At 47.5% G+C, this 22,041-nt stretch overlaps 1 protein-coding gene across 1 annotated transcript; it reads right to left on the bottom strand.

Annotated features, from left to right (window-relative positions):
- Positions 1 to 32: 32 nt before the first annotated feature.
- LOC119159632 (uncharacterized) lies at positions 33 to 18,098 on the bottom strand. Its single transcript, XM_037412447.2, has 2 exons — positions 17,894 to 18,098; positions 33 to 460 (listed from the first exon to the last, which is right to left on the bottom strand). The coding sequence occupies exons 1-2, from the start codon at positions 18,039 to 18,041 to the stop codon at positions 264 to 266; spliced, it is 345 nt and encodes a 114-aa protein (XP_037268344.1). The 5' UTR covers positions 18,042 to 18,098; the 3' UTR covers positions 33 to 263.
- Between the last annotated feature and the right edge of the window lie 3,943 nt (positions 18,099 to 22,041).

Genomic DNA, 22,041 nt, shown 5'->3' with positions numbered 1-22,041 from the left:
TGTTCAAAACGAGGGAAAAAGAAGGGAAAAAATTATTTTGGCCAAATTTCGTGTTCAAGCAGTACACTTATCCACCACACCATTTGCGCTGCATAATTGATGGTGTACGGTGTCAGCCACGGAGTCAGCAGCCGACATGCTAAAACATGCGGCTACTATCAGTCACTGGTTACCACAAAGAGCAAGAAAAAAGAAACGGTGCTGGAAGGAGGGTTCTTTGTGGAATGTGGCCTCGTAAGCTGCTAGTGCCCAGGCCCTTGGTTCTACTGGGATTCCATGACTTCTCTGCTGCCGTCAAGCGCAGTCTGGTTGTCTGTGTTGGGCCCTCCTTGCATTCCAGATGTGGAAGTGAAGTCAGCACCTCCCTTGCGTGTCGGGATGTAAGACTTTATCTTGCTGAAGAGGCCACCTACTGAGGCCAGCACCGATGGCTGTTCCTCATGTGTCTCGATGCCCATCTCTGCAATGTGCAAGTGAAATACACAATTAAGTTTTTATTGTTCACTTCGCGTAGTGTACTTTGATATCACTAAAATAATCGATTATTTTATGATCTTCTATTATATTTGTAGGACCTCCTTTCTCTCGATAGATAATTATGATGTATGGTATTACGAAACACCTTGATTGGCTCTCTGGGAGCGTAGGCCGTGTGTGGTAAACAAAAATGTAACAAAACACGTACATTGAGTGCTGTTTGCTGCCTCTCTGATGTTGTAAGAACTCTCTACATTATCAATCAATCAAAGACCTTTGTTTTCACAAAAAAATATAAATTACGGTAAAAAAGGTGGCCGGAAAAAATGTCTAACGACAGCTTGACAAAGCCTCAGCTACCCACCGGCAGCGAAATGACAGGATAAGGCACTTGACCTCAAAATAAAATGAGATAATTAAAAGGCAGAAACAGAAACAAAGAGAAATTAAACTGCATACAATTCCTTAACAGTTGCACATTCAAGCCATAGTGCACTCAGTGTAGGCGCGTATGCGCTCATTTTTTTTACAAGCTAAAGTTGTTTAATATACAAGTGTAACAACATAATAAGGAAAGATACAAGAAAATTTGATAGATATGCGATGTTTAACGTCCAAAAACCACTGTATGATTATGACAGATGCCGTAGTGGAGGGCTCCGGAAATTTCGACCACCTGAGGTTCTTTATAACAAGCACCCAAATCTGAGCACACGGGCCTACAGCATTTTCGCCTCCATCGAAAATACAGCCGCCGCAGCCGGGATTTGATCCCGCGACCTGCGGGTCAGCAGCCGAGTACCTTAGGGCCGTTCCACGCGCTTCCCGCACAGCCGCAACGCACGTGCTGGGACCCCTGCCGCACGCAAGCGGGAGACAAATAAGCCAATTGGCGACGCTCTTTCCCCCTCCGCAGCGTCGCCAATTGGCTTATTTGTCCCCCGCTTGCGTGCGGCAGGGGTCCCGGCACGCGCGTTGCGGCAGTGCGGGAAGCGCGTGGAACGGCCCTAAAGACCCTTAGCCACTAGACCACTGCGGCGGGGCGATACAAAAAAAAAAAGTAAAACATGCAAGTATCAAGCACTTCGTGTTCATTGGAATATACTATGCGCAGTAATGTACACAGATTTGTATGCGGAGATAATATGCAACGATATATGAAACATATGAATAATGAAAAAAACAATTAGGGAACCCTAAAGCTTCGCCTTTAGGAGTTGAACGCAATAGCGACATCCTATTCCTAGTGCGTATTTGAAGCACTTAGTGCAGGAAAGCCTTCGAATTTGCTATGCACTCACTATACGTGGGTAATATAGGCGCGGTAGCGCGTGTGCCTTTGGTAGTGGGTTACCGGCTTTCAAACACGGAGCCATTATGATAATCGCATATTCTGACACCCATTGGCAATGGACGCTTGTACCACGCATTATCACGGCAATATATCATGTTGCATTGGGAAGCATGTATATCACTTACAAGACGTGTGTGTTTGTGAAGCGTGAAAGATACTTTCACCGAATTTTCAAGCAGTGGAAGTTCTTTTGACTGTATTCACAAGCAGAGGCGTGGCCGTCTGGTAGAACATCTGCTTGCCACGCAAATGACCCAGGTTTGATCTTCACTTGGACTTGGACAACCCTTGTCCGGTACCCACTGCATGTGCTCCAAGATTTTTTGTCACATTTATTTTATTTACATCGTTCTATATTTTTCGCTCACGCATAAGATGATGCTTTTTCTTTTTTGCTCACAACAAACGGCGCCGACACCGGAATTCATGCGAAACGAGCTCTTTAACGCTATATCGCGTTAAGACAGGAAATACATTATCGTCATATGACACACAGTGCCACTAATCAATTCAGTTTCACTGTGCGTATAGAAATACCAGTCCACGTAATAAGACACTCATTACCTGCGCGTATACTACTCGGCTATCACAATGCAGAAAAGAACAAAGCGCGTCCGCCGCACACCGGTCGAATGTGCTGCATCTACGTTTCACCGCTACGCCGCCTCTTACCACGACCGGCCCGTTCCTCCTGCTGTACAACACGTATTTAGCCTTTTCGGGGCATATGTCATGTGAACACCTTTGCGAGGACGCAGGTCGCGCAGTGGCATGATAGCATGATCTGTCTACACGCGTCACTGATTAACTGGCTCGGGGACCGCTCAGCCGGTGTCTAGTTTTGAGCCGGCATCACACACGAAGGCCGATAACTCCTCTGTACTGCAATGCTGCCGCATCAATTTAACAGCATATATCTATTCGCAGAATACGAACGGGCGTATGTGCACTACCGTGTGCGCTATGGCGCGCTTACATCGCTCGAGGGCTCTGCGTAGTACGCCCGACAAGCGGCTTCTTGCAGTGGCAAAGCGCAACGAACGTGTGTTCCGATATGAAAGGCTTTCAAATCAGGAGCCTTGTCGCTATTTTATGTGCACATGGTAAACTCGTGACGGACTTCAAAAAGTATGCGTGTGATGCGTTTCCATCCCGAGCTGCCCGCGCGCACTTTGCGAATGTCAGCCAAAGCTGGCTTCGCCACAATAAGAGACAGTGTGCGGAGAAGCGCGCCCGCCTTCGAAAAGAACAGTAGATTTACAGACGATAAAGAGTAGAATAATGTTTATTCGTACAACTTATAACCCTTTTCTAACGCCACTCACGCCAACCCGGGATTCGTAATTGCCCGAAGAAGCACTCCAATTGAAAGGTGGTGCTCGTATATTTCTCCTCACTGTGTCGGTTATGCTGTGAAAATGCAGCATAGTCTTGTGCTTAAAAAAAAAAAAAAACTATCCCACCACTTTCTATTGTTTATCCCACTTGTACATGCTCTTATAATCAGCTTCTTATAAGCATATCCTGGTTTTCGGACGTAATTGCCTGAAGCTAACGCTATTGGTCGCTTACGGTTTTCGTAACGTTTAAATCACTCTTTAACGCACTTGGTTGGTCTAGTTGGTACAGAGTGAATGCTTCCATAATTCATTGATATGTGGGGTTTAACGTCCCAAAACCACCACATGACTATGAGAGACGCCATAGTGAAGGGCTCCGGAAATTTCGACCACCTGGGTTTCTTTAACGTGCACCCAAATCTGAGCACACGGCCCAGAACAATTCCGCCTCCATCGGAAATGCAGCCGCCGCAGCCGAAATTCGATCCCGCGACCTGCGGGTCAGCAGCCGAGTACCTAAGCCACTAGACCACCGCGGAGGGGCGAATGCTTCCATAATACTAGCGAACGCACACAGAGACTTTGCAGAGAACGACACAATGTCTCGTGTTTTTCTGCGCAGTTTTCGTGGATGTTCGCAGGTATTAGAGCGACCCACACGTCGACGCGCCTAAATTCGAGCTGAGTCGGGGCGTCAAGAGTCTGTGCACAGAGAGAGAAGACCGGCACGCGACGCTATATTTAGTGCTCCACGCAGACGCCCGCCAGCGAGCGCTGATGTCACGGACACGTGGCCCACAGCTTCACGTTGCCGGTGAGGGGACTCCGGGAGGCCGCTCACCCGTGCTCGCCACTCTGGCCTTAGTTACGTAAATACACGCGCCTGGCGCGTAAAAAAGGGGAACACAGCTAGCGCGTCTGGCACGGTGGTTCCGCACGTGAGGAGCGGTATAGCTTGCCAGTAGAGAGTTTTAGTACTGCGTACGCTGCGTACGTGGCGGCGTTGCTTACGTAAGGACGCCACGTTCTACGTAGTGCGCATGCGCAGACCGCAACGCGCACGTATCGCGTTACGTACGCACGCATGAGATGCGTGCGTGCGTACGTATGAGCTGATCGCACCGCTCTCTAAGTTCGCGACAGCGCGAGACTTCGTTTTGCAAAATGGCGGCATCGAAGGCAGTACAGTGTACTGTAGAAGGCAGGCACCGACCAGCTCTGTGGCTTAAAATATGGCCATAATCTGGCTATAACATTTGGATTGGCTCACATTGGCTGTCAACAACACGTGCTTCGATTTTGTTCTACCAGATGACGCAACACGCTTCACGCTCTTTACGTACGCGGGTACTACGGCGTACTAAAAGCCGATTAGTGGCAAACGACGCCACGTAACGCAAGGCGCTTGCGTGATGCGTACGTAGCACCGTTCCGCAGTACTAAAACTCTCTAATATCGCTAAAGCGAATTTAGTCAAGTAATTTTTAAGGCCTTAGGTGCCTCATCAAACTCCGAAAGTGACCGTTGGCGTCAGTACGAGTGACGCAAAAGGTCATCATCATGCGATGATGGCGCCACGTGGCCGCACATGCGACGCAATTCGCAACTTCGTGATGACGTCACGTAACCTAACGTCATCACATGACATCGTTGCTTGGTCAATGGTTAATTAGCCAAAACAGAAGGCACTGCAACGCCTCGTTGGGAGCAGGAACTCAGGCTTGGGGGGGGGGGGGGTCAGAAAAATGAATTGAGAAAAAAATTTAGTTCACCTTCCAACACTTTTAAGCCAATCTTTTATTTTGATTAAATTCTGATGAATATATGTAATAAATAATTCTGATCAAAAATCCCCCAGCGTGGGCGTGAGTAATTAGGGTCTACATCTATAATTAAGGGTCTACATCTATAATTAAGGGCCTACATTTATAGCTGTATAAGGGGCCGTGCGAGCTTTTGTACCATTTCTATACTTATTTGTTGCAGTGACACGTAGTGGACACTAACCAAGAAAGTTTCAAAGAATCCAATGACTCCTTAAACACCAACTTAATGGTACCGAAACGGCAGCACTGATGAAAGATCAAACACGGCTGGATGTAGGTGACCTTCCATAAAAGAGGAACCTGCGTTGGCAGGATGCGTCATCCTCAATGAGGTCGCCTCAATGCCCATTAAGTAAGCGAACGAATGCACGCAAATGAAGAGATTGTAAAAACAGTCAATTTCGACGGAGAATCGTGTACCGAAAGAGAAACCACGCAGTCCAGAGTTGGGCTATACTTGCGAAAAACAGGTGTATATTTCGGTAAATATTCATTCGCAAGAAGGTCAGGTCAGAAATGTTTTTTTTTTTATTTTTGAAAGATATTGTCGAGAGCCTTTCAGGCGAAAAGCTGCACTATACATACACACAACTTGAATACACACATACAGTTCACAACTTGAATGTGCCTGAAGGCTCTCACATGGCAGAAGTAACACTAAAACCAGCATATGACAGGAGTTTGAATGAAGGTTTTTCACCATCCAAAACATTAAAGCGTTAAAAGTACTTAAGGAGATCTGCCACTGCACACAGTTCGAAGTTGCACGTGTTCGCGAGCGCCCATGTCGGGCAAGCTATTGTACATCGTGCTGCATAACCTGCAGAACAACAAAGTTCAGATGAATGGTTCAACGTTTTCGCAGCGATGAAATATAGCTTAGCTGCGCAACGCTACGGATATGACAAAGTCTGATGTGTTCGAGCAGTTTCAAGAGCAACAAAATATTTGTGTTGTAAACAGACGTGACCCACTTCGGGTGAAAAAAACACTACACCTTTTGTCCATGACTTGGTGCAGTGTTTCAAACACTGTTTGCAGGCCAGTCCAACGCTTCCTCTATTTTATCAACGCCAGTCAGATGCGCCCAATCCAGCCATTCCAATCCAGCCATTCACCAACCTGTCCTCTATAGCCATTTCCCGCTCTCGCTTATCGCCTAGCCTTCGCGTGTGCTTTGCGGTCATGGGAAAGAGAGCCCCTCATGAAGTGCCTCACGACGGGAATTACAAAGTATTTTTTTTGTGTGTGTTCAGTTGTGTACAGATCCGTGGGGCGGCGTCTTGCATTCCTCGTGATCACAATGATGGCGGTGACGCTAGCTCTGTAAGTGATACGGTGTTTTAAGATAGCTTGTCGCCGTTCATAGCGCTATGCGGGCAGCCAATGGGGACGCGCTCCGCTGCATAACTAGCGCTGTGAGGTGGCGGCGGAATTGCTTCTAGCCACAAAGAAGGAGCCAAAAGGAACAAATCTGACAGACGTATGATACTGAAGAGGGACAATCGTTGATCGCATTTCCGGGGAAAGTGCTCAAAAGCACGTGGACGCAAGTATGGCAGCGCTATACACCTCATGCAGCGTTGCATCACGAACACTCCATGAAAAAAAAAAAAAAGGCAGACCGACGGCTCCCATTGAGAAGTGCGTGTTTGCACTGACATTGAATGAAATAAAAGAGTGGTTGTATTGTAGTAACAGCGCGATAAATGTAGGAAGAGACAAAATGGACAGGAGAGAGCGCTCTTTCCTGTCCTATTTGTCTCTTCCTACGGTTGTCGCGCCGTTACTACCATACAACTACGATGAACCAACTTGCCCAAATTAAGCTCTTGTTGCTGCAAATAAAGGATGCGTTGGCCAGTCATTCCAACTGCGTGGTCTACCAAATCACATTTTAGTTCTAAAAATATAAAACTAGTCGTATATGACAAGTTTCTCCAGAATATTCTAGGTGAACAATAGGTGCACACTTGAGGGTCGTTTAAGTTTTTTCTGTCGTCACAATAAACCAGATATCGGAGAAAATATTATTTGCTAAAAACTGCTGTTTCCTCCATTGCCGCAAGGCAAAAAACGCGGTGATAACCTGGCCGCAGCAAGCACACAACTAAGTGACGAAACATGGTAGAGGCCTTTGCCCTGCAGTGGGCGCTGCAGTCAGGCTGATGGCGATAAGGTTAGGACATCCTTCGGGCATTCGACATGCCATCTTCTACCCCTACGTTGACATGAATGTGACAGCGGTGCATCATGTTCCGCGAGGTATCCATGCAAAACAATGCTTCACAAGTGCTGTCGCTTAATCGCGTGAATTGTTTAGATTGGAGCTTCGATACGATACACTTTTACATATTGTAAGCGAGCCTCCAGTCCACCTGGTCTTACACGCTATAAGTTCACAGCCCCACGACGTTATCCATGGTAATTTAAAACCAAACTGCATCGTCTAGCTGAGACACGAAATAATTAGCCTCTTGCATGTGCGTGTCATGTAGAATTCGTTACGCCATGGAAAATTGTTCACAGCAAGCTTGTTTTGCCGCGTACACAAGTGGAGATGTAACAGTATACAAGGCTACGCTATGGCTGTAGAATTTGATATAGTACATTAGAAATAACGGTTACTAACGCCATCTATCGATTTGTCTGTGTTCCTTTCCGCGGGTCGTATCTCGCATCAATTATTGCCGAGCCTGCGCATTGTCCGCACGCAACAGGATAGACAAAGGGTAAATCGGTTTGCAAGCGGAAATCGATATCTGCACAACGGCGCAGCGTTTCGCGTTGATTAAATGGATATGACAGAAAATGCGTCAAAAGAATAATTTTGCGCTTATTTTTCACTTATGATATCTGCGGCATTCATAACGTTAAGCCAAAGTTAGATTAGAACGATGCCCTAACGAACACCCCGACTTGCGATTTGACTTTTTTTTCCCCTTTATAGCAGAGGACGCTGACGTAAACCATGAGCAAATGACGCGGTGACATTCTATTACAGCATTAACGAAGCAGACAATCACGAACTAGAGGGATGTGTACAAATAGGGCAGTATAGCGTAGCCAGATCATTTTGTTTTCGAGGGGGGAGGGGGGGAATAGAACAGTTCAACCGCATGTGCACTTTACGTTTGTACGTGCGTATGCTTATACACGTGCGTGTAGTATATACATGCAAAAAATATTTTTTTCTGGGGGAGGGTTTGCCAGTGTTTGCATGTCTTATGGTATACCTTCTTGCAATATGAATCTACATCAACTATAGCTGGAATCTTTGTCGTTTAAAGCGATGACAGCATATATACCGGAGGAGCTGCAAGCTTATTCTTTACACACAGAAAATGTGGCTTGAATCATGTAAATTTTGCCAAATAATTCTTTTCATTCGGAATTGAAAGTGCCGGCCGCATTTGTCCAATGATATGGGAAGGGAAACCTCCATGCCTTTGTAGCTGGACGAGTTTTCATTGACTGACTTCTGCGCACCGTATACCGTGTTTCTTTACTTTCTCCGAGCAAGACGAATAGGCACACTACATATTGTTAATTTACGTATTGGATTAATGAGTTCTACAGCAATATAGGCTCTTAGCGCATGCCTCAAAATATCGGGCTCTTCTCTCTATCCCGATGAGCGCGGTGTCGTCTCTTCTTATGTCCTTGTCTATATTTTTACGCTGTTTTTACATCCCAAGCATGAACCACCAAGTAGCCCAACTTTCGCTATTATTGCAATTTATTTCTTTTGCATCGGGCTCTTCTCCCTATCCCAGTCAGCGCTGTGTCGCCTATTCTTGTGTCCTTGTCTATATTTTTGCGCTGTTTTTACATCCCAAACATGAACCACCAACTAGCCCAACTTTCGCTATTATTACCTCAAAACAAGCTTCTAAAAGGAATACACTTCCTTTGTGCGCAAAATGTCTCAGAAAAGAAGTCAGATATAACAGAGAGCACATCTATCTGACTTCTCTTCTAGGTATATGACTGCACTTTGTCCTATCTGACTTCTATTCTGAAACGTCACCTAGCACAACGAAAGTATATTCCTTTTAGAATGCGATATCAACCAGCCCAAGTAGCCCACCTTTTGCATGGTCAACTCGACCGCCTTACGTCGACCTTTTTTAATTGACTTCCTGAATCACTCGAAAAACAGTTGTTTTTTTTTTCTCATCTGAGGCGCCTTCCGTGTCCCATTTCTCACGCGTATTGCCCAGATGTGAGAAACGTTGCGCTCTGCCTGTGACCCACATCGGCGAAGTTTCATTGTTTAGTGAATGCGAGGCACGTCGACGAATCGTCGTTGCATTTGCGCATGCGCTCTCCGGCGCTGATGCGTGTTATAGCCCTATACTACTAATCACGAGTCTGTTATCTGCTGGTTCTCGTGACAGCAACATCTTCCGGATACATGGAAATCGGACTTATGGGACATGTACACGGGCGATAACAAGTGGCTGAACTATGTTATATAGGAATTCACGCTGTGGTGCATAGTTATGGTGTCCCATTATGCTTTTATAACTATCAAGTTTTGGTGGTGGTGTCATATATATACTGGAAAAAACCGGGCACTAGCTATAGCGCACAGAATTCCGTCCCTTAAACGCTGGAGTGGGTGAACAGACATTTATTAGGCCAAGAAAAACGCGAGAAAACGGTCATCTGGCTATAATACCTCGACGGGACAGACAGTTGTAGCTTGCATGCCGGCTCGACCACAGGCACGCTGCAGACAGCCGAGATTTGGTCTTCATAGACAGGGTATCGCAGGAGTGTGTCCCATCATTCCTTGGTGCACTTCGAGCCAAATGACCCGCACTCGTAGCACATGAGACAAAGCCTCGCCGCAGGCTGCGCAAGAGCTATTCGGGTAAATGCAATGTCTTGTTAAAGCACGCCAGATTTGGGTATAGGAGCTATAGTTTGTAGGAGTCTGAGTGCAACCACCTGCGCCCTGCTTAGCTTAGAATGAAGCAGCGGTAAGACCATTCTCTTTAAGTAAAATAATTAGTCATTTCATTTTGCCCGCTAGGAGAATACCTGTGTCCCGGAGGAAAGTCCCATCCGAGGGTTGTGTGGTCGGTAAAGCCACGCGCAGCCTCCTCGATCGCCCCGACGTTGGCAGGGAACCAAAAAATTGGGTTCGTGGAGCTGCCAGTCTTTGGCGCTTTTCAGTATTTTAACAACCTGCCGGTCTACCCGGCCTTCATGGAAAGGCCTGACGGCCGCTTTCTAGTCGTGAGCATCTTGCACGGCTAGAGCAATGGCCACTTGTTCAGCCACATGCGGTAAGTTCGATCTCCTCTATAATCTACCTACCAGCCGGCTTAGTGGTGAGCCGAGTTACCTGGGCCCGTTACTGAGCCTCGGCAATCTCCTCCATGGTGTCGTGTTTGCCTAGCCGGGGGAGGTCTTCGGTGTGTGTTCTAACGGGCAGCCCGAGGGCGCTCCTGATGATTTTTCTAACGAGGGTATCGGTGTCCTCTCTCTACCGTGGAATCTCGGCGATGAGCCGTTTCTGATGTGGCATAGTCTATCCTTTATCGAGGTGGCTTGCCACTTCACGTTGCCACAGTTCTGCCTGTAGATACGAACGCGTCGTTGTCGCTCATCGAAAGAGAACGTTTGTACTTCTAAGCAAGTAGATGGATGTCCATTTTGCGGAATGGGACATGAAAACAGGACAGCATTGCGCATTGCGATAGAAAGGAAGAAATATTGGAAGGAAAAGAAAGAAATAAAGAAAGGAAGGAAGAAAGAGAGAACGAAAGAACGGAAGAAAGAAAGAAAAAACGCGTAGGCATGTCAGGCATGCCCACGCCAATTCTCGCTTGCTTCCATTTTCCCAACAGGGCAAGAGTTCCTGAATCTTTTATATTTGATTCACACTTAGAGGGAATAACTAACTACCCATGTTTATATTGTGTTGACCAGGACGAACACTGCCACCCACGCAGCTTTCACGCCAATGCACGATCCCGAAAGGGAGACTCGCAAAGGTCACTGCATCACAGTGATGCAATTTGATGCGTCATTCAGTCCGCCACAGTCCGTGTACGTTACCCATGAAGAATGCCACCCGACGATTGACCAAAGGGGCGAGCTCGTTCTTATTCATATATATATAGTTAAAATCAAAGTTATTTGCCCGTTATACCACCAATCGCTCTAAATGACGATGTAGATCCTACTGGGCTGAAGGTCAACGCACGCGAAACAGCCGCGGAAACTTCGAACGATGAAGGCGCGGATCACAACGAACACTAATAAATACGTTGGAGGATATGCCGACAAAAAAATTTGTTCCAACACGTCGTGCTTTGAACTGTATCGTGAAGTTCAGCTATAGCACAAACATACGCCATATTGTGGGCCTCCGGATCATTTCTAATTGAGGTGCGCGTTAAGGAGAGAGTGCACGTCCCTCTATAAGCGAACTGACGTTTCAAAATCTCACCCTCATCGAATTTCAGTCACCCTTGCCCGTAATTGAACCCACACCCTGGCGCTTGGTAGCGCAAGGCCCTACAGACGCAAAACTACCACGAAGGGTGCGTAACAAATATTTAAAATAGCCCCTCACCTTTTTACGTTTTTAACTGCCGCTGCTTCAATAATTTGACAAGTCAACCATCTCGCACTGTGTATTCGATCGCGCTACCCAATACATTCTTGGGCATAAACTGAGCGAAACCTATAGGCGTCATTTCAATCAAGGCATTGAAGAGCACGCTTTTCGCTGTATGCACGCGCTTGGTGCATGACGGTTCCTGTTTCGTATACGATCGGTCGCGCTGATATGAGTAGCGATGGCCACACCATTGCCTCATCATTTACAGCCCGTCAAGATGACAAAGCAGTCGTGGCAGCACGCTGCAAGTATACATCACATGCGCGCTGTAAAATGTTCTTAGCAGTGGCGTGGCCCGAAATTTTTACTGTCGCAATAGGAAAAAAAAGCGAGAGCCTACGCTCAAACAGTGCCAAATATTTTTCATTGCAAGAACTGCTTAGAAGTACGAGTGGAGAGAAGGATCAGAAGGAGAGGAATATGCAGCACTCAAAAAATTTCGGGGTGTTGCAACACCACCTTGGTATGGTTGGTAGTTTTCGAACGGCCGCCATTGCAGCGTGGCTTCGCGTCTACCCAGATTCACTGCAACCGGCAGTGTTTACCAGTGGTTACCAGGGGTTTGCTTGTTAAGTGTGTATAGGGGAATAAGACTTCACCGTGACCATGCCACCGCACTTCTGCAATGCGTCGAAGTTGGTGAGTGGCCTCAAATTGGCCGCTTCATTCGGCCCCTAATTGACGCTTATTTCCTTGGTTTTCAGCCGGTTAGTACTCGGACATTGAAATGCTACATTTTGTTTTGTAGTATACCGATTGCTACGAACAATGGCTCGTAATGACCGCTTCGTGTCACTGCAAATCTGGCCGCTAAAGGTAAAGTTGGCTCTGATGGAAGTGTTCGAGTAAAAATTTCGCCGATATAACGCGAACTGTAGACGCTGGAAGCGAAAGTACGAGCATTGTTTAACCCTGAATTTTAGGGCTCCAATCAGTGAGTATGCAGACTACCAATTTTTTTCTGGAACGGGTTAGTAGCGATGAGCCTTCGACCACATGTGCGCGTGCACGGTCGGTTCAGTGCTGCGGAAAACGGACTATAGCAGTCAGACTCGTAAAAGCTAAGCACGATGTCCTGCATATTAATGTTTGAACATGTTCATTCGAATTCTTAAATAGGTAACCTCATTGAGGTGGGATATATAGATCAAACAGCCATGTTGAAGAAACGCTTCAGTGATCCACGGTTATACTGGCTCGAAAACTAAGCCGTGTTCCTGTTGTAAAAAGATGACCATGAACGTACCCCGTGTGTGTAGTACGTGGACAAACATTGAGTTGAGTTGAAATAGACTTGAGGTGAAACGGCACCAAATTAACCAAATGATACTACAGAACGCGATACTCCAAACTGCTGACCCCATCCGCAGCACCCACCAATATTGCTCAAGGTTCAGCGTTCATACTTGTGCGATTGTCAATTAAAAAACAATTATTGCGCACATCTGAGGCACCATAACAATACGTCAATATTGTGTGTGTGCATTTTTTTTTTACTATAGAAAGGGCACACACAAGTGATTCTCAGGACCGTAGCGTTTATCACGCTGCGCTGGCCATGCAATGCTTGCACGAAAAGGCAAGTGTTTCCAACGCTTTGCTAAGACGACACGGTGGTGGCACCTACCCGTCGCCTTGCGTTCTACACCTTATCACCTCAGAGACAGGCGCGCACGCAGCGCGCTGCGGCTTCGTTTTCAAGGTAAACCGCCAGATAGAGCTCATGTCTCACGTGTGACGAGACTTGATGCGCTCGCTCGCCTCCGTTGCACGCTCTAAGCACTCAAACGCAGCGCCTACAGGATACCATTCACCGATTTTATTGCGCAGAACATCAAATAAACGTTTTGTTATTTCTCACGTTCGGAAAGCACGAGTCTCAAGCAATATCAGACTGTACACGAGCTCCGAGATGCCAGCCAGCCCTGCGACAGCACGCGTTTATCTCGTACAGGACGTCTTCGCCGGTAAACCGAAACCAGCGGCGTCGCCCGATAATCACCAGACGGAGAGTGCAAGCGTTGCAGCGACCAACTGATTGCGTTGCGTGACAGAGAACAGTCCTCGGGAAAAATTATCTTTGAAGCATGGCTGCAGCTCTATGGTCTTCTTTCTGTGCCACTTTGCGTTTTGGTATTATTTTCCGTGCATGTTCGAATTACACTAGAATCGATTCCATCAGCGACAGCGAACATTTGTAACAGCGCGATTACGACTATATACTGTTACTGTTCTGGAAATTCGGCTACTCACTCTATCAATCAATCCTCTGCCCTGTATACAGGATACCATTCACCGATTTTCTTGCGCAGAACATCAAATAAACGTTTTGTTCCCTCTCTGTCTCTTTCACAAAATTTACTACCATAGTTCGCCCCTATTCAGTGAGTTAATTACTCCTCCTTCACATATTTCTTCTCGTATGGATCACCGACACAAAGTAGGAAAAATACCATGCAACACCAATGCCTTCTTTCAGTCATTTATTCCTCGGACGTCGCAAGATTGGAACCGCCTTCCCGGACTGACCGCCGCAATCGAAGACAACCATCAGTTTCGTGCAGCACTAGCTAACATTGTATGATTAGGGTTCATGTATGTTTGTACTTATCTGCTTACTACTTTTGTTGCTGCTTTTTAGTTTTTTTGTATAACCTTGTAACCCACTCCCCTCTGAAATGCCTGTAGGCCTTGAGGGTACAAATAAATAAATAAATAAATAAATAAATAAATAAATAAATAAATAAATAAATAAATAAATAATATTTGCTAGTTGATTTCAATAGCAATAAAAAAGAGAGAAAAAACTCAGGAGCGCTTGCGCCATTGGGAAAATGGAGTCAAGCCATAATGACATTGGCGAGCACACGACAGGGCAGGGGGGAGCCCCCCCCCCCTTCTGTTTAGTTACATAAGTGTGCGTAAAGGCCGCCCCGTACAATGACATAACAGGGTGGAGGGGCACTGCGACTAGGCGAGGGGGATGCAAGGTCAGCCTTATATACATTGACATAATAGGCAGAGGGCGCTGCGATGAAGCTTCGCTTTCCCGCCACCCCCTCTCCTAAACGGGAACCCTGAGTACGCCTATATACGGATAGCGACTGACGATAACGGCTGGGGTTTAACGTCCGAAAACTACGATATGATTATGAATGACGCCACTGTGGAGCTCCACGGAGATTTCGACCAGCTGATGTTCTTTAAAGTGCGCAAGTAGACAAAGGAACATTCGCCTCCATTGAAAGCGGCCGGGGTGTGATACTGTGGCCTTCGGATCAGCAGTCGGGCCCCGTAACCACCATGGCGCGGTGACGACAAGCGTGCGCGTGGTTGACGCATACTTTTCATTCTTTCTATCGAGTGGTGTACCTTCCTTACTGCATCGCTCCTTCATGCCGGGAACCGGACCTGCATCCACGCGCTAAGCAGCGAGACACTTCAGTTTCTGCAGGCAACAACGACGACAATGCATTAATAATCGAGGTAATAATGAAATTCGGCAATGGGAAGTGACAAGCGAACCCGCCGCGGTGCTTTACTGGCTAAAGTACTCGGCTGCTGACTCGCGGGTCGCGGGATCGAATCCCGGCTGTGGCGGGTGCATTTCCGATGGAGGCGGAAATGTTGTGGGTCCGTGTGCTCAGATTTCGGTGCACTTTAAAGAACAGCGGAGCCGAACCACGAGATTGAAGTAACTAGAAGAATAAGAATGGGGTGGAGCACATTTGGCAAGCAATCTCAAATTATGACAGGTAGATTGCCACTATCCCTCAAGAGGAAGGTATATAACAGCTGTATCTTGCCGGTACTTAGCTACGGAGCAGAAACCTGGAGACTTGCAAAGAGGGTTCAGCTTAAATTGAGGACGACGCAGCGAGCAATGGAAAGAAAAATGGTAGGCGTAACCTTAAGAGACAAGAAGAGATCAGAGTGGATTAGGGAACAAACGGGGGTTAAGGATATCATAGCTGAAATCAAGAAGAAGAAATGGGCATGGGCCGGGCATGTAGCGCGTAGACAGGATAACCGCTGGTCGTTCAGGGTAACTAACTGGATTCCCAGAGAAGGCAAGCGGGTTAGGGGGAGACAGAAGGTTAGGTGGGCAGATGAGATTAAGAAGTTTGCGGGTATAAATTGACAGCAGCAAGCACAGGACCGGGTTTACTGGCGGAACATGGGAGAGGCCTTTGTCCTGCAGTGGACGTAGTCAGGCTGATGATGATGGTGATCAAAGAACCCCAGGTGGTCGAAATTTTCGGAGCCCTCCACTACGCCGTATCTCATTATCATACGGTGGTTTTTGGAAGTTAAACCCCGCATGTCAATCAATCAATCAATCAATCAATCAAGTGACAAGCGACCTTGATAACGGATCAGATTGCCAGATTATGGGAACGGCTGGTCACCGACAAGCCCAACATCGAAAAAGAATATCAATTACTGGAAAACGGCGCGTACAATTGCTTGTGTCACCAGCGCACTGTCGAGGGCCGCATTTCTGTACATAGTTTTTCGCTTGCAGCGAAGTCACCGAAATCGGTGAGTTTATACAGTATTCTCCGCCTGCTCCAGCGTGCTGTACATCTCCCAATGAAGGATCAAGGAATAGATCAAAGAATGAAACAGAAAGAGACATGAATATGTGGCGATATATCGAGCAGCCGCATGGTGCTATGCATTGCGCCGAGCCGCAAAATTCCACGACTTGACGCATCAACATTATTCGGGAAACTATGTGGCGCGCCTTGAATCGGCACGACGGCGAGTTTCGTCGACGTTCGTGTACGAATGACAAACGACCAGATTACGAGTTGCACGTCGGCACTCTCTAGTAAACTTTTTCTGAAATAAATGTTTTTTACCACCACCGCCTAGAGGTGCGCGCGTTGCGCCGTTTTATGCATTCTGCGCACGGTGGGCCACTAACAAACGCCGAGGAAAGACACGCGTTCCTCGGAGGGCGGTGGCTTGTAGAAAAGCGCTGCTGCGAACCAAGCCGCCGAGAAGAAATGTAGGCCAGTCATGACTGCACACTTTGAACGCTTTCATTAACAGGTTCAGAGTGATGCACCCATCGCAGTTCAGCGATAGGATACGCGAGGCAAATTGCTTATCACAAAGGAAGCGATACTATTTGCGACGCTTTCGGGTATTCACGATGTCTTGCAGAATAATTTATACGTGGCGAAGCTCTCCACAATCCCTTTTTTCTTCTTTCTCAGAACCACAGAGTCGGTGACATTCACACTCGTGGACGAATGACGCAGCGGAATTTCGGCGTATTTCGGGGAACTCCATTATCGGGCAGAACCATGGCATCCGTAAAATTGCGCGTTCCAAGGTCGGCTGGTAGAATGGCGTGGTTTGGTGTCCGGCTTCACCCGATGTAAAAACGTTTAGCGTTATGAACAAAGAGAAATTATCGAGACAATCCCCCCCCCCCTTCTTCAAAAAAATTCAGTTGATACGATTTTCGATAGCAGTAGTAGCTGCAAACAAATGCGCTTGATTAGGTACGCACTGGCGTAGCCGCAGCCACCATTGCCATACCTATGTTATGATTTTGCACTGCAGTGCCTGCTGAAAAGAATATTATCTGTCAAACTTGCCACGAAATCCTAAACGCGTGATAAGTCGTACGCGCCGACAAAACGAAGCATAGATTGCAGGCATATTGTTTAAGGTTATCCCAGCTTCGCGCAATGCGGATAAAACGAGCCAATGTACCGCGTTAAAAAATGCTCGCTTCAGTAGCAAGACTGGGACGACACAATCGCGCTTACAGCACAGAGCGACGGTATCATATCTAGCATGGCGCTACGGGGCATTAATCAGGCGTCTATTAAAGGAGACAGCGGTCACGAGAGAAAGGAATTGCGCGACAAATCTTTCTCGCTCCGCTTTCGATCGCGGTCTACGTCTAGTCGTCGCAGGTGACAAGTGGGGGAGTGGCGACTCGTTTTTGCTTTGCTTTCGCTTGCTCTCTCGTTCACCGTCATGCGCTCCCGTTTTTACCAACACCACAGTGCACGCCCTTTCGGGGCATGCTATATCTTTCTCGCGAGCAGCTTACGCGGAAACGTGGTCGCTTCAGAAAAAATACAAAATAGTAAAGCTGCGCCTATCCAGCCTCGCTCCACACAACTCATCCTTCCCCCTACGCGCCACACCGCAGTACGCGCAAACTGCAGACGAGAGCCCCGAGTCCAACGCGGCCCGTGCGCTACGTGAAAAAAAATTAATCGGACGTCACCTCTGTTTCTCTTCTCCTCCATCTTCTTCAGGATGATAGCCTCCCATTCGGCGTCACTGGAGACCATCTTCCGCAGCTTGTCCATCCACGTGAGGTCGATCTCACCCAGGTCCGCATTTCCGCCGACCGACGCATCGCCCTCCGCCATCTTTGACAGAACCCGCGGCTTGCTGCAGTGCCGTCAAGCCCGCTTCGCCAGCCGCCGCGCCGAGGGGCCCTCTCTCCCACACCGCTATCCCTCTCCTCTCTTCTCGGGCCCTTCGTCTTCCTCCTCTCTGGTCAATCGAAGCGCGGCGCGCGAAATCCGCGCAGCGGCCAGGTTTCGCGTGGATGAAGCCGCGCTTTTTCGGCGAGTTAAACTATACGCTGGCACCACGGATCCGCCACCGATAAAGCCCCTCAGCGCACACAATTATTCGCAGGCGAAGTTGACCGTAATGCACGGTGATTTTTTTTATTTTTTTTTTTATAGCAGCAGCAAACGCCCGTTTCGGGTTTTGGCGGCTGCCGGAGCTGCACCTGCGAATGGATAGCGCTCGCTAAGCGCGTGCTCCACTAAAAGCAGTCCAGTGCGAGTGGCGTGGAAAACGAGCGACACTTGCAGCGTTCCAGCTTATTACTATGCGGTCTCAGCTTGGTCGTGGCTACCGAGGAGGCGCATCAAAAGCCAATCTTATGCCATTGTAATTGGACCATGAACGGGAATTCCCTCAGTAATTATTTTCTACTCTTTTTTTATAAGCGTTCCTTTCCGTTATAACTTCTCTTATTCCGGCTTTGAGTCGTGACGTATAAATTAACGTACACAGATTTGGGTGCACGTTAAAGAACCCCTGGTGGTCAAAATTTCCGGAGCCCTCCACTACGGCGTCTCTCATAATCAAATAGTGGTTTTGGGACGTTAAACCCCACCAATCAATCAATCAACGTATATGATCCGTAGTTAGGTGAGTAGTCTTCGTGTACTTGCGGATGCATTTACGAGTACTACGAGGAGCTCGAATACAGGACAATGTGCTAATTGGTTGTAATCCACATAATGCATATTTTCAGCAAATAATGAAGAAAATAAATCCTATAAAAACTAGAAAACAAGATGTGTGCACTGTCTTCCTCTCTAGTTCTTACCATTTCTCTCTTTCCTTTCTTGTATGCGCAAAAAAATATGCCTTACGTGCAATTCATCTCGTAACGCTCTGCAAAGAATAGACGTCGACCGAGATAACGAAATAGTCGGAAAGACACACAGATCTCATGCACAAGTGTTTCCCCACTTGAAATAAAATAATTTGTTAGTTCACTCATCACCCGGCATGTTTCTTTTGTTTTCTCGGTCTTTGTCGATTTTCCGATCCCTGGCAGCGCGTTAGAAGATCAAGTCGTACCAACTATAGCCCACGTTGCATCACTACGCAGACAAACTCTGAACACGTATCTGCACAGATTTTGGGTTAGAAGATTCTCTCCTTCGTTTTTCTCCCACCGAACGTCACCTAAATAACAATGACATGACACAAAATCAGGAAAAAAAAAAATCACGCGCGGAGCTGTTCGTCAGTGGAATTCAACTTTTGATACGCGCCGTGCTTCGAAGCATCGGCGAGCCCAAATTGAACCTTTCCAAGTCTACGCGGCTCCAATGGCGGTAGCGAGTTGTCTTCGCGCATTTCCGGATCTCGCGCCGGCTTCTGCAGCGGCGACAGCAGCTGGTTGCCGGCGCGTTCACAAGCAGCTGCTCTTGTGCGCTGCGAGCGCCACAAGCCACGCCCGGTGCCGACTCAAGGACGCCCACAGAGACACAAAACTCCACTCGTTGTTTCACAATGCTTCCTTGATCCCAGTCCAGCCCCCTCTCGTGGCAATTATGCGTGCCACACTTGTCTTCCCCCTCTCGCCGAAGCGCGGGCCCCCGTAAACCAACTCGGACATACCTGCGTGGCACAGCGCGGGCGCTTTATCGCGTCTACCGCTAAGTGCCACTTTTCCTTGCGAGGAAAACCAGTCGCCTTTGTCAAATGCGCGGGTCCCAGAGAGCGTGACCTGAACTGTCGCTGGGCATATGCGGTTGTGCGGGCTTCGGCGGCGTTCGCGGCCCGAGAGAGGTTGTCGAGGGTCAACACGACAGCGCGACTCCCGAGCTCGAAATTACTCTAGAACGTCGTCGGCGACACAATGCGGGCTTCAGTGCGCAGCCCCGCAGTCGTCTCCGGTCACACGCTCGCTGCGGCATGGGAACTTTTCGTTTTGGACAATGGCAGCACGTGTGGAAGGATACCACCTTAAAACGCCGAGCGGCCTGCAGCTTTCTTGCTTGAGGCGGCGTTTATCTCGCTCTGGCCAGAAGCTAAGGGGGCACTCGGGCCATTGCGTACGAAGCGGTGACCGTGGCGAAGCTGAAGGAAAGTAGCTGAGACAAGTTAAATATAACGCCACACGTCTCTTTCCCGCAAGTACTTACTTACGCGGCATGCAAAGAAACTGCACGCGTGCGGAGAAAACCACAAAGAAGTAGCATGATGAGACATCCGAAGTACAGCGTGCCTGATATGCTGAACGAGCTAACCACTAGAGATATATTTAGATAGAGAAACTCGCCCACGTCGTCGTTCTTTTTCGATAGAGATCACTTCTCGTGGGATAAGCGGAGAGCTCGGCCGGCGGAGCTTTATCTGTCACCTCCTGCTCTACATATATGAGAAAGCGAGTTAAACGCAGAATAAGAGTTACCGGGAATGGCGATCGATGATAGAGAGCACTGCGCTCTTATTCCATCTCGCCAAACACTTTCACTGCTATATTCCATGGTCCTCAGAAATTCCTTTCGTAAAGGGGTTGTCGGTCAAAAGAGTCAATGTGGCGTTAGCCGTCAAGTCGTCTTTTTGGTAACAAGAAAATGTAAATAATAATAATAATAATAATAATAATAATAATAATAATAATAATAATAATAATAATAATAATAATAATAATAATAATAATAATAAATAAGAGCATGAGTATCGGCACCTGATTGGAAGAAATAGCCGTGAACCACTAATTATCGGGATTGCCGGGGGGGGGGTCTTTGGATAATTTTAACCACTTAAGATTATCCAACGTTAATTGAGGTCGCACAGTACACGGGCCTTTACCGTTACTGCTCCATCTAAATGTGAAAGCCAAGCAAGTCACGGAGGATGTGAGAAAATCGCTTCCGGTGTATCGACTTGCTTACAGTTAAAAGATTACTTGTTTGAAGTACAAAAGGCAAGACGGCACACACACACACACACACACACACACACACACACACACACACACACACACACACACACACACACACACACACACACACACACACACACACACACACACACACACACACACACACACACACACACACACACACACACACACACACACACACACACACACACACACACACACACACACACACACACACACACACACACACACACACACACACACACACACACACACACACACACACACACACACACACACACACACACACACACACACACACACACACACACACACACACACACACACACACACACACACACACACACACACACACACACACACACACACACACACACACACACACACACACACACACACACACACACACACACACACACACACACACACACACACACACACACACACACACACACACACACACACACACACACACACACACACACACACACACACACACACACACACACACACACACACACACACACACACACACACACACACACACACACACACACACACACACACACACATGTATATACATGTGCGATATCTTGCCCCCGAAATTAAGTTTGCGTGAGCTTTACTACTAATCATTATTATTCAAAGTGCGGTGCTACCCTCCCCCCCCCCCCGCCCGATGTTTACATACATCGGCAGCCGTGGTACAGCATTGTTTCTGTTGGATATTAGCTAAGGGAACCCAACGGGCGCTTCATACGGGGGTACATTCCTATGTATGGCGAGCAATATATATGGCCTGCAACAGGCCTGCCGGACACACTTATGATCCCTATATTAGATTTCCTTGCCACAGAAAACGTGTTCGCTGTTTGTGGCGAAAGAACAACCTTCAAAGCGTAAGGAACGAGCTTTTTTTGCAT

This window comes from Rhipicephalus microplus, chromosome 1 (assembly GCF_043290135.1).
Source record: "Rhipicephalus microplus isolate Deutch F79 chromosome 1, USDA_Rmic, whole genome shotgun sequence".
Lineage (NCBI taxonomy): Eukaryota > Metazoa > Arthropoda > Arachnida > Ixodida > Ixodidae > Rhipicephalus > Rhipicephalus microplus.
Note: the sequence above shows the minus strand (reverse complement) of the source record. Positions and strands in the feature narration are given on the sequence as shown.